This window comes from Pristiophorus japonicus, chromosome 4 (genome assembly GCF_044704955.1).
Source record: "Pristiophorus japonicus isolate sPriJap1 chromosome 4, sPriJap1.hap1, whole genome shotgun sequence".
Taxonomy (NCBI): Eukaryota; Metazoa; Chordata; class Chondrichthyes; family Pristiophoridae; genus Pristiophorus; species Pristiophorus japonicus.
This window is the reverse complement of record NC_091980.1, coordinates 76430734-76443053: the sequence shown is the minus strand read 5'-3', so window position 1 is coordinate 76443053 and position 12320 is coordinate 76430734. Positions and strand designations below refer to the sequence as shown.

General features: G+C 43.7%; 1 protein-coding gene across 14 annotated transcripts in view; it reads right to left on the bottom strand.

The window, feature by feature from the left end:
- Positions 1–12320, bottom strand: part of LOC139262968 (histone-lysine N-methyltransferase, H3 lysine-36 specific-like) — a 281574-nt gene that overhangs the window by 25586 nt on the left and 243668 nt on the right. For all 14 annotated transcript variants that reach the window (XR_011593007.1, XR_011593008.1, XM_070878367.1 and 11 more), the window contains 2 exons: positions 11871–12012; positions 7950–8056 (listed from right to left, as the gene is read on the bottom strand). Coding sequence is in view for 12 of the 14 variants with exons in the window: in XM_070878367.1 (XP_070734468.1) it covers positions 7950–8056; positions 11871–12012 (249 nt within the window). In the remaining 2 variants the exon portion in view is untranslated. The remainder of the gene's footprint in view (positions 1–7949; positions 8057–11870; positions 12013–12320) is intronic.

Below are 12320 nucleotides of genomic sequence, written 5' to 3'. Positions count from 1 at the left end.
TGCCTCTATTTATAAAGCCCAGGATCTCATATGCTTTGTTAACCTGTACTGCCACCTTCAAAGATTTGTGCACAAGCACTTTAGGGTCTCTTTGTTCTTGCAACCCCTTCAGAATTGTACCATTTAGTGTGTATGGTCTCTCCTCATTCTTTCAACCAAAATGTATCACCTCACATTTCTGTGTGTTGAATTTCATCTGTCATGTGCCCGCCCATTCCATCAGCCTGTCTATGTCTTCTTGAAGTCTATTACTATCTTCCTCACTTTACTACATTTTCAAGTTTTGTGTCATCTGCAAATTTCAAAATTGTACCCGGTATCCCCAAGTCCAAGTCATTAATGTATATCAAAAACAGCAGTGGTCCTAGTACTGAACCTTGGGGAACAGCACTGTATACCTTCCTCCAGTCCGAAAAACAGCTATTCACTATAACTTTCTGTTTTCTATTCCTTAGCAAAATTTGTATCCATGCTGTTACTACCCCTTCTATCTCATGGGCTTCAATTTTGCTAACAAGCCTAGTATATGATACTTTATCAAATGCCTTTTGAAAGTCCATATACACACCATCAACTGCATTGGCCTCATCCACCCTCTCTGTTATCTCATCAAAAAACAATCAAGTTAGTCAAACGTGATTTGTCCTCCTATATTAGTCCATGCTTGTCTAAGTGGCTGTTAAGTTTCTCCTGGTTTATTGTTTCAAAAACCTTCCCCACCACCGACGTTAAGCTAACTGACCTGTAATTGCCAAATTTATCATTTTCCCCTTTTTTGATCAAGGGTGTAATATTTGCAATCCTCCAGTTCTTTGGCACCACCCCTGTAACCAAGGAGGATTGGAAGATTGTGGCCAGTACCTCCACAATTGTTACCGTTACTTCCCTCAGCAACCTAGGATGCATGCCACCTGGACCAGATGACTTATCCACTTTAATTAACGACAGCCTGTCTAGTACCTCCTCTATCTATTTTTGATCTCATCCGGTATCCCAGCAACCTCCTCGTTTACCATAGCTTTGGCAAAGTCCTCTTCCTTGGTAAACACTGATGCAAAGTACTCATTTAGTACCTCAGCCATGCCTTCTGCCTCCACCAATAGCTTTCCATTTTGGTCCTGAATCGGCCCCACCATTCCTCTAACAACCTATTTACTGTTAATATGCCGATAGAAGACCTTTGGACTCCCCTGTATGTTTGCTGCCTATCTATTTCCTTTTTCACTTCTCCTCTGTAGTTTTTATATTGAGCTTGATTCTGCCTTGTATTATCAAGCTGACATCTGTTATATGCCCCCTTTTTCTGCTTCATCCTACTCTCCAACTCTGTAGTTATCCATGTAGCTCTGGCTTTGGTTGTCATCCCATTTCTCCTTGTAGGAACATACCTAGACTGCACCCGAACCATCTCCTCTTTAAAGGCTGCCGACTGCTCCATTACATTTTTGCATGCCACTCTGACTCCAATTTACCTGGACCAGAACGCTCCTCAATTCACTGAAATTATCCCTCCACCAGTTAAGTATTTTTCTTCTAGATTGCTTCTTGTCCTTCTCCATAACTAATCTAAACATTACAATACTATGATCACTCTCCAACTGTGACATTCTCCACTTGACCCACTTCATTCCCTAGGACGAGATCCAGCAATGTCGCCTTCCTCATTTGGCAAGAAAATACTGATCAAGAAAATTATCCTGAACACGCTTCAGAAATTCCTCCCGTTCAAGAAAGATTGTAGTGGTAGGGGACAGATACGGTTCTCTGCAGCCGAGAGCATGAGTCCCGAAGGCTGTGTTGCCTGCCCGGTGCCTGGGTTAAGGACATCTCCTCAGGGCTGGAGAGGAACTTGGAATGGGAGGGGGAAGATCCAGTTGTCATGGTCCACATGGGTATCAACGACATAGACAGGACAAAGAAAGAGGTTCTGCTGAGGGACTATGAGCATCTAGGGGCCAACTTAAAAAGTAGAACCACAAAGGTAATAATCTCTGGATTACTACCTGAGCCACGAGCAAATTTGCATAGGGTAAATAAGATCAGAGAGTTAAACACATGGCTCAAAGACTGATGTGGGAGAAATGGATTTTGGTTTGTGGGACACTGGCACCAGTACTGGGGTAAGAGGGAGCTGTTCCATTCGGACGGGCTCCGCTTAGACCGTGCTAGGACTAAGTTCCTGGTGAATCCAATAACTAGTATAAAGAGGGCTTTAAACTAATTAGTGGGGGGGGGGCGGGTGGGAGGATTCAGGTGAGCGAAATTTTTTAAGTCAAAAGAATAAGGAGAAGGCAATAGAGCAGGGTAGCACTGGGGCAAATGAAAACCACAGCGTGCCAGGAAAGGACAGAATGTATAAACATAAAGGTGAATCAGAAAGTGGGGTCAAAGCAGGAAAAAATGATTAAAAAAACACAAATTTAAAAGCTCTTTTTCTGAATGCATGTAGCATTCGTAACAAAATAGATGAGTTACAGCACAAATAGATACAAATGGGTATGATCTGATAACCATTACCGAGACGTGGTTGCAAGGTGACCAGGACTGGGAACTAAATATTCTGGGATATTTGACAATTCGGAAGGACAGACAGAAAGGAAAAGGAGGTGAGCTAGCACTGTTAATAAAGATCAGTGCATTAGTGAGAAACGATATTGGCTCAGAAGATCAAGGTGTTGAATCAGTTTGGGTGGAGATAAGAATAATGGGCCCAAGTTTCCACATGATTTGCGCCTGATTTTTAGGAGCAACTGGTGGAGAACGGACTATCTTAGAAATCGCAATTCTCCACATTTCATTTTCTGCCGTTCTAGTCAGGGAGAACAGTTCTCCTTTGGAACAGAATTTTTTCTTCAAAAGGGGGCGTGTCCGGCCACTGACGCCTGATTTCAAAGTTTCCAGAGTGAAAACGTACTCCAAACTAACTTAGAATGGAGCAAGTGAAGATTTTTGTAGAACTGAAAAAACCTGTTCTACACATTAAAAAAATCAGGCGCAGGTTACAAATTAGGCGTCCAGAACGAAGGGGGGGGGGGGGGGGGGCAGAAGGGAAGTCATTAAATTCTACAATAAATCCTTATTTATACTTCTACAAATATTGTACAAATAAATCCAACCTGAATAAACATTTATAAGCAAAGAAAAGATTAAATAAACCATCTTCCTACCTGTGTGAAAGTGCTTCAGGCACGGAGAATGCTGCAGTCAGCCTGAGGCGCCGTTCTTTCCTCCGGGGGGGGGGGGGGGGGGGGGAAAGAAAGAAAGAGAGAGGAGGCGCCCGTTCTTTCCCGCAGGGGGGGGAGAAGAGGGGGCGCCCGTTCTTTCCCGCAAGGGGGGGGGGGGAAAAGAGGAGGCGCCCGTTCTTCCCGCGGGGGGGGGGGGGGGGGGGGGGGGAGGAGACAGTGAGAATGCTGCAAGTGCTGATGGCAATGTGCTTTTATTAAAAAAATGTTCAAAAATTAAACAGCTACAAAGAACTACAAAAATGGCGGAGTGCCAATGTTTTTTTCACACTGAGCATGCGCGAACGCTCCAACGCGCACGCGCAGCATTGCCGGCAGGAAAAAACTAATTTAAATAGTACCCGCCTCCTCCCACTTACAAAATCGGCGCGAGATGTAGGCTCCGCCCCCCTGGGCGCCGCGCCAAACAGACAAGGAGCTGCAGAACGCTCCAGAATTGCGAGTTTTTTTTAAGGCGCCGTTTTAGGCGCGAAAAACGGGCGCCCAGCTTGGAGGGGCACCCGTTTTTTATCGTGTGGAAACTTGGGCCCAATAAGGGGAAAAAGTCGTTGGTGAGCATAGTCTATAGGCCTCCTAACAGTAGCTACACTGTTGGACGGAGGTAGGGAGGAACTTAATACAATCACTATTACTAATGAAGTAACACTAGGTAAAATAATGGGACTAAAGGCAGACAAGTCCTCTGGACCTGATGCCTTACATCCTAGGGTCTCAAGAGAAGTGGCTGCATTGGTTGTAATCTACCAAAATTCCCTGGATTCTGGGGTGGTCCCAGCAGATTGGAAAACCGCAAATGTAACGCCCCTATTTAAAAAAGAGGCAGACAAAAAGCAGGAAACTATAGACCAGTTAGCCTAACATATATCGTTGGGAAAATGCTGGAGTCCATTATTAAGGAAACAGTAGTGGGACATTTGGAAAAGCACGATTCAATCAAGCGGAATCAGCATGGTTTTATGAAAGGGAAATCATGTTTGAAAAATTTGCTGGAGTTCTTTGAGGATGTAACGAGCAGGTGGATAAGGGGGAACCAATGGATGTGGTGTATTTGAATTTCTAGAAGGCATTCGATAAAGTGCCACATAAGAGGTTACTGAACAAGATAAAAGCTCATGGGGTTGGGGATAATATATTCGCATGGATAGAGGATTGGTTAACTAACAGAAAAGAGAGTTGGGATAAATGGGTCATTTTCCGGGTGACAAACAGTGACTAGTAGGGTGCCGCACGGATTGGTGCTAGGTCCTCAATCATTTAATGACTTGGATAAAGGGACCGAGTGTAATGTAGCCAAGTCTGCTGATGATACAAAGGTGGATGGCAAAGCAAATTGTGAGGAGAGTACAAAAAATCTGCAATGGGATATAGACAGGCTAAGTGAGTGGGCAAAAATCTGGCAGATGGAGTATAACGTGGGAAAATGTGAGGTTATCCACTTTGGCAGAAATAATAGAAAAGCAAATTATAATTTAAATGGAGAAAAATTGCAAAGTGCTGCAGTAGAGAGAGACCTGGGAGTCCTTGTGCATGAAACACAATAAGTTAGTATGCAGATACAGCAAGTAATCAGGAAGGCAAATGGAATGTTGACCTTTATTGCAAGGGGGATAGAGTATAAAAGCAGAGAAGTCCTGTTACAACTGTACAGGGTACTGGTGAGGCCACACAGAGTACTGCGTGCAGTTTTGGTCTCCACATTTAAGGAAGGATATACTTGCATTGGAGGCTGTTCAGAGAAGGTTCACTAGGTTGATTCTGGAGATGTGGGGGTTGACTTATGAAGATAGGTTGAGTAGGTTGGGCCTGTACTCATTGGAGTTCAGAAGAATGAGAGGTGATCTTATCGAAACATATAAGATAATGAGAGGGCTCGACAAGGTGGATGCAGAGATGATAGTTCCACTCATCGGGGAAACGAAAACTAGGGGACATAGTCTCACAATAAGGGGTCGCCCATTTAAAACTGAGATGAAGAGAAATTTCTTCTCTCAGAGGGTTGTAAATCTATGGAATTCTCTGCCCCAGAGAGCTGTGGAGGCTGGGTCATTGAATATATTTAAGGTGGAGATAAGACAGATTTTTGAGCGATAAGGGAATAAAGAGTTATGGGGAGCGGGCAGGGAAGTGGAGCTTAGTCCATGATCAGATCAACCATGATCTTATTAAATGGCGGAGCAGGCTCAAGGGGCCAGGTGGCCTATGCCTGCTAATATTTCTTATGCTCTCGTTCTCATGTTCTCGGCCCTTAACACAATCACTGCCACATTCAATATTAGGATAGTTAAAGTCTCCCATTATCACTACTAAATATAGCAACTTCACGGAATGTGGTAGTGGGAAAATGCACACCCCTTTTTGCTCTAGCTTGACTCACTGGTAGCACGCATGCCGAGTCAGAAAGATATTGGTTCAGTATGAATTCGAGCACATCATCTGTTTTGACACTTCAGCGCTTGAGATGTTAAACCGATGCCTTGTCTGCCTGTTCAGGTAGAGATAAAATATTCCATGGCACTATTTGAAGAGCAGAGAGATTCTCCTGGTGCCCTGGTCAACACCACCAAAAATAGATTAACTGGTCATTTATCTCATTTGCCATATGTGGGACCTTGCTGTGTGCAAATTGGCTGCCCATGTTTCCCTACAAGACCAGTGACTACACTTCAAAAATACTTCATTTTCTATTAAGTGCATTGGGAACAAGTCATCAGGAGCAGATGGAATTCCCGCCGAAGCACTAAAGCATGGCGGAGAAGCACTACTGGCGCGGATCCTTGACCTCATCTCTCTTATCTGGAAGGAGGAGATCGTGCCAGGAGATCTGAGACTCTGTAATCGTGACCATCTTCAAGAAAGGTGACAAGTCTGACTACGGTAACTGGAGAGGAATCTCTGCTGTCGATCACTGGGAAAGTCATTGCAAGAATCCTCCTGAATCGCCTTCTTCCTGTCGCTGAAGAACTCCTCCCAGAGTCGCAATGCGGATTCCGGCTACTAAGGGGCACAATGGACATGATCTTCACCGCGCAGCAGATTCAAGTGAAATGCAGGGAACAGCACCAACCCTTGTAGATGGCCTTTTTTGACCTCACAAAAGCCTTCGATACTGTCAACCATGAGGCATTATGGAGCGTCCTCCTCAGATTCGGCTGGCCTGAAAAGTTTGTCACCATTCTCCGCCTGCTCCACGATGACATGCAAGCCGTGATCCTGACCAACGGATCCACCACAGACCCATTCCATGTTTGGACTGGGGTCATGCAGGGCTGCGTCATTGCACCAACGCTCTTCTCCATCTTCCTTGCTGCAATGCTCCATCTCACCCTCAGCAAGCTCCCTGCTGGAGTGGAGCTAAATTACAGGACAAACGGGAATCTGTTCAACCTCCGCCACCTCCAGGCCAGATCCAAGGTCGTCCCATCCTCTGCCATCGAACTACAGTATGTAGACAATGCCTGCGTCTGCGCACACTCAGAGGCCGAACTCCAAGCCATCTTCAATACCTTCACCGAGGCGTACGAGAGCATGGTCCTTACACTTAACATCCATGAGACAAAGGTCCTCTACCAACCTGCCCCCGCCACACAGCATTGCCCCATAGTTATCAAAATCCACGACAAGGCCTTGGACAATGTGGACCATTTTCCATACCTCAGGAGCCTACTGACAACAAGGTCCAATACTGTCTTCAGTGTGCCAGTGCAGCCTTCGGTCGCCTGAGGAAGAGAATGTTTGAAGACCAGGATCTCAAACCCTGTACCAAGCTCATGGTCTACAGAGCAGTGGTGATACCCGCTCTCCTATATGGCTCAGAGACCAAAGCTACCTATACAAGATCCTGCAAATCCATTGGCAGGATAGGCGCACCAACGTCAGTGTCCTCGCTCAGGACAATATTCCCAGCAGCACGCTCGATCAGCTCCGCTGGACGGTCCACATCGTCCGCATGCCTGACATGAGACTCCCAAAACAAGCGCTCTACTCGGAGCTCCGACACGGCAAGCGAGCCCCAGGTGGGCAAAGGAAATGCTTCAAGGACACCCTCAAAGCCTCCTTGAAAAAATGTAACATCCCCACCGACACCTGGGAATCCCTGGCCCAAGACAGCCCAACATGGAGGTAAAGCATCCGGGAAGGCGCTGAACACTTAAGAGTCTCTTTGCTGGGAGCAAGCTGAAGCCAAGCGGAGACAGCGGAAGGAGTGCGTGGCAACTCAGGCACCCCACCCACCTGTTCCTCCCACCTGTGACAGAGACTGTAGGTCCCGCATTGGACTCTTCAGTCACCTGAGAACTAATTTCTTGTGTGAAAGCAAGTCATCCTCGACTCCGAGGGATTGCTTATAATGATGATGCATTGGGATATCGTGAAGATGTGAAAGGTGCTATATCAGTGCAGGTTCTTTCTTCTTTCTTTAATAAGATAAAGAGGAAAGCATTGTCTAATTTTTATTACATACTGTAACAGTGAAACATTCTGCATCATTCTTGTATTTAGTTCTTAGAAATCTGACTTGTCAAATGAATTAATTTTCATGTTAATCCATAACTCAAATTTTCCTGACTACAGCACTGCAAAATTTCAAAGTGATTAATGAATGAATGATCAAGCCTGTCTTAAAGTCAATGTATTGCAAAAAGTATCTAGTATGACAGAATTTGATGCACCTCTATGGTTAAAATAAGAGTGAGAAAATGGATGTCCTACCTTAGGCTGTACACCTAGATAGCCACTGCAGTTTGGAGCCCCACATCTACATGCGGTCTTTCCAGTGCCCAAGCATTCCAGGTGGTAATTAAATGTCAGTTCAGCCCCTGTAAAAGTATAAGTGTTAGTAGGTTTACACTTGGTGTTCCTGTGCAATAGTCTTTAACCATACCTAAACGGCATCATCTGAATTCCTAAATATTATAAAGGAATTTTCAGACAGACGTTAAGAGTAAAGATGAAGATACCTTTTTGTGTTTAGCGCTTCCAGCGTAGAACTTCCTGCAAGCGGATGTACATTATATGAATACAGTGCACCCCTAATTCTTGGGCTTCACAGTTAGGGCTAGAAATTCGGTGATTTTGCGACCGGGATTTTGGTGCTATTTCATCTTTTTTGGCGAAAACCTGGTCGGCGGAAAATTCGGAGACGTTTTGCAGCGGTGCTTTTCAAATACTGCTGGAGAGAGGAGCGCTGCCGTGCAAGACTCGAAATATCGCTTTCGCCAAAAATTTGGCTCTGTGCGCACCCGTATTTAGCGCAAAAAAGACCGGCAGGGAAAAAGCTGTGATGCAGCCCTTGGAGCAGCGGTAAGTATGAAGATCTTCAAAAAAGGTAAGTTAAAATTTTTATTTTTTAAATTCTTTTGCAGCGATTCGCTAGGTAAGTGTCTTGTAAATGTTTTGTGAATTTTTTTTCCCCAAATTATTTTCAGGTGTTGTTCCGTCCTCCCTCGGCCCAACTCGCAGCAGTATCGGCCTCGGACTAAAGATGGCAAGGATCAGCGGTTTGCGCCACGAATCCTCGTACAACACCAATTTTTACCACTGAGCAAATTAAACCTTGAATTTATGGCCTTATAGCGATAGCGTTGCGATAACGGTAATTTTGGCAAAAAAATACAGTTATCGCCGAGAACCGAATGTCTAGCCCTATCTCTTTATTAAAATGAATGGAGGGGAAATTGTGGGATCCACAATCAGGCATGCCCAAATTCCCAATATGCATTCTGCACTGGGAGTGCTAAACACAAAACTGTACACTGCGCAGGTTTACTTGTACTTCTTAGTCCTCCTTAGTTTCTAGGCATTGTCTTTTAAAAATGCTAGTCAGAGACACCCTAGCAGCAATCTGCTTTGTTGAATTTCACATGCAATGATGTTGTGCTGTTCCACTCCTTTGATATCATGACTGGGATTCAAAGTCGACAACCAACATTCAATTTCAATGCTCATTTATTATATTATTAGGCTGGAATTTCACAGTATTGCTCCAAGGGAAATTCTACACAACGTGGTGGTTTCTGACAAAAGGTCATTGACCCGAAACGTTAACTCTGTTTCTCTCTCCACAGATGCTGCCTGAAATGCTGAGTATTTCCAGCATTTTCTATTTTTATTTCAGATTTCCAACATCCACAATATTTTGCTTTTGTGTTGATGGTTTCTAAGCTGCCTTAATCAGCAGTTGTAAAATATACAGAAAAAGACCACTTACAACCCATTTATAAATATATTTTTCATTAGATCCTAGATTTAGTTGCTGATTTGTTACTGAGTGTCGATTTTAGCTGTTAATCTTACATTTTACATTCAAATTCTTATTAATTATGAGAGTGTGAGTGATGGAGAGGTAAATGCATTTAGGAAGACCAAATTGTGATCTGCTGTTTGCTAAACTTCCTGGTTGAAAGTCTAAATGCTGTGCAATGGGAAAAGTTACAGCATGCAAATGCAGAAATAGAACATGGTAGGTATAATGCTAATGCACTAATCATTCTTCAGGCCTGTGTACAGTCACTAGCCTTGATAGATAGTGTGTCAAGGCTAGTTTGATCTTTTTACGTTGCACACTTGGGAAAAAAACATGCATGACTTAAATATGCAGAGAAAGTGATACAGGGGTTCCCCAAAGAAACACTTCCAGTCACCTGTTTGATGCACGAGTGGACTGGCTTATTTGGTTGTTTATTAAATTTCAAGATACAAAAGATATCGGCTTGGAATTTGCAGTCAACGGCAACGCAAAGGCATTCGCCGCTGGCCCACAGAATCTCGCAATCTCTGTGGTGAGAAGTTTGCTTTTTTCGATGTTCAAGTAATTTTAGCGCAATGTAGTGGGAATTCACTAGTGCGATGCTGCTGTGACATCAACAAGCTGTCTAAGCAGCCAATCACATTGCAGAATTCTCAGACAGGGAATCAGGAAATGAGAAGCTGCTTTTATCTGGACTTGAAAAAAATATTAGAGAGCAAAACAAAGATTGGAGCTCTCATATGGGGATAAGGTAGAACATGAAATATTATGAACAAACCTTATACTTTTTTTTTTAAAGTTTCTTAAAAAGTGTAATTTTTAATCATAATTGAGAAATTTGACGCACCACAAAATTAAAATAAGGTTTTCAGGGCCGTAACATAGAAACATAGAAAATAGGTGCCGGAGTAGGCCATTTGGCCCTTCGAGCCTGCAGCACCATTGAATAAGATCATGGCTGATCATTCACCTCAGTACCCCTTTCCTGCTTTCTCTCCATACCCCTTGATCCCTTTAACCGTAAGGGCTCCCTCTTGAATATATCTAACGAACTGGCATCAACAACTCTCTGCGGAAGAGAATTCCACAAGTTAACAACTCTCTGAGTGAAGAAGTTTCTCCTCATCTCGGTCCTAAATGGCTTATCCCTTATTCTTAGACTGTGACTCCTGGTTCTGGACTCCCCCAACATCAGAAACATTCTTCCTGCATCTAACCTGTCCAGTCCCGTCAGAATTTTATATGTTTCTATGAGATCCCCTCTCATTCTTCTAAACTCCAGTGAATACAGGCCCAGTTGACCCAGTCTCTCCTCATATGTCAGTCCTGTCATCCCAGGAATCAGTCTGGTGAACCTTCGCTGCACTCCCTCAATAAGCAAGAACGTCCTTCCTCAGATTAGGAGACCAAAACTGAACACAATATTCCAGGTGAGGCCTCACCAAGGCCCTATACAACTGCAGTAAGACATCCCTGCTCCTATACTCAAATCCCCTAGCTATGAAGGCCAACATGCCATTTGCCTTCTTCACCGCCTGCTGTACCTGCATGCCAACCTTCAATGACTGATGTACCATGACACCCAGGTCTCGTGGCACCTCCCCTTTTCCTAATCTGCCGCCATTCAGATAATATTCTGCCTTCCTGTTTTTGCCACCAAAGTGGATAACCTCACATTTATCCACATTATACTGCATCTGCCATGCATTTGCCCACTCACCTAACCTGTTTATTTAGCAATCAATATGCTGTTAAAACCACAGTTACACATAATCCAACAAGGCTTAACATTTAATGAGGTATTTATCAGAGATATTACCAAAGAAAAGCCCAGGTTTTCATCAGTTAATGTGATTACACTGATTGCCAGACATGGAGGCAGGGAGGGGGGGGGGGAGGCCCACAGTGCAGCTAGTATCGAAGCAGTGAATGGCTGACTGCAATTTCAGGATTTCTGCATTTAGATGCGCATGCGCTACATCCTGAAGTTGCAGTCAGTTTTAAAGGGGTAATATTGGTGAATGCTGAGAGTTCGCCATTATTACCCACTGCAAATTCCGGCCCATAACCTTTGGTGGCTTTGTGTGAGAGCACTCTCGCCCCAATTTGTTTTTCTGGCTAGGAAATTGTGTGCTGTAACTATCCGAATGAGATAGAAGCCCAAAGTCTTCTTGCCCAACTCTCCAAACCCCACTGCACTATTGGCACATTCAATTTGGGAAATCTACTCATGTCAATAGTACACTAATCTTTACCTTACACTTTAACTGACGATTACATTAGTTTGGGACCTTACTTCATCTAGTACCTGAGTGAATCCAATTACATGCTGATCCCACATTACTGCATATCTTAAGACTCCGACCTTTAACACCGTTCCTTACCAACAGCAATGTCACATAAAGCAAAGAGCCCAACTCGTGTGTCTCCATTCACTGTCCACTTCTGTGTCTCACAGTTTGGCTTGCAGCTGTGATTCATGAAGCGTGAATAATTTCCTTTTGGGCCTGCATCAATAATCCGGTCCTGTCAATAATAAAATTCACAGTAAAACTTACATTCTCTTTATGGACTTTAGAAATTCGCATGGTCATTGCATAAAATATTTTACATAATCTTAGCACAGCAGATAAAAGTACATGTGATGACCAAAAACATTTTTATTTTAGGAAAACAAAAAATCCCAATATAGAGTATTTCGCACAAGACTGTATTATGAGACTTTGAATCAAGAGCATATTGTGCATATACATATTATCACAAAATCATGCTAATATTTGCATATCTATAGCAACAAAGTAACACGGAGCCAGTTGTATCCAAGTTTATTTCAG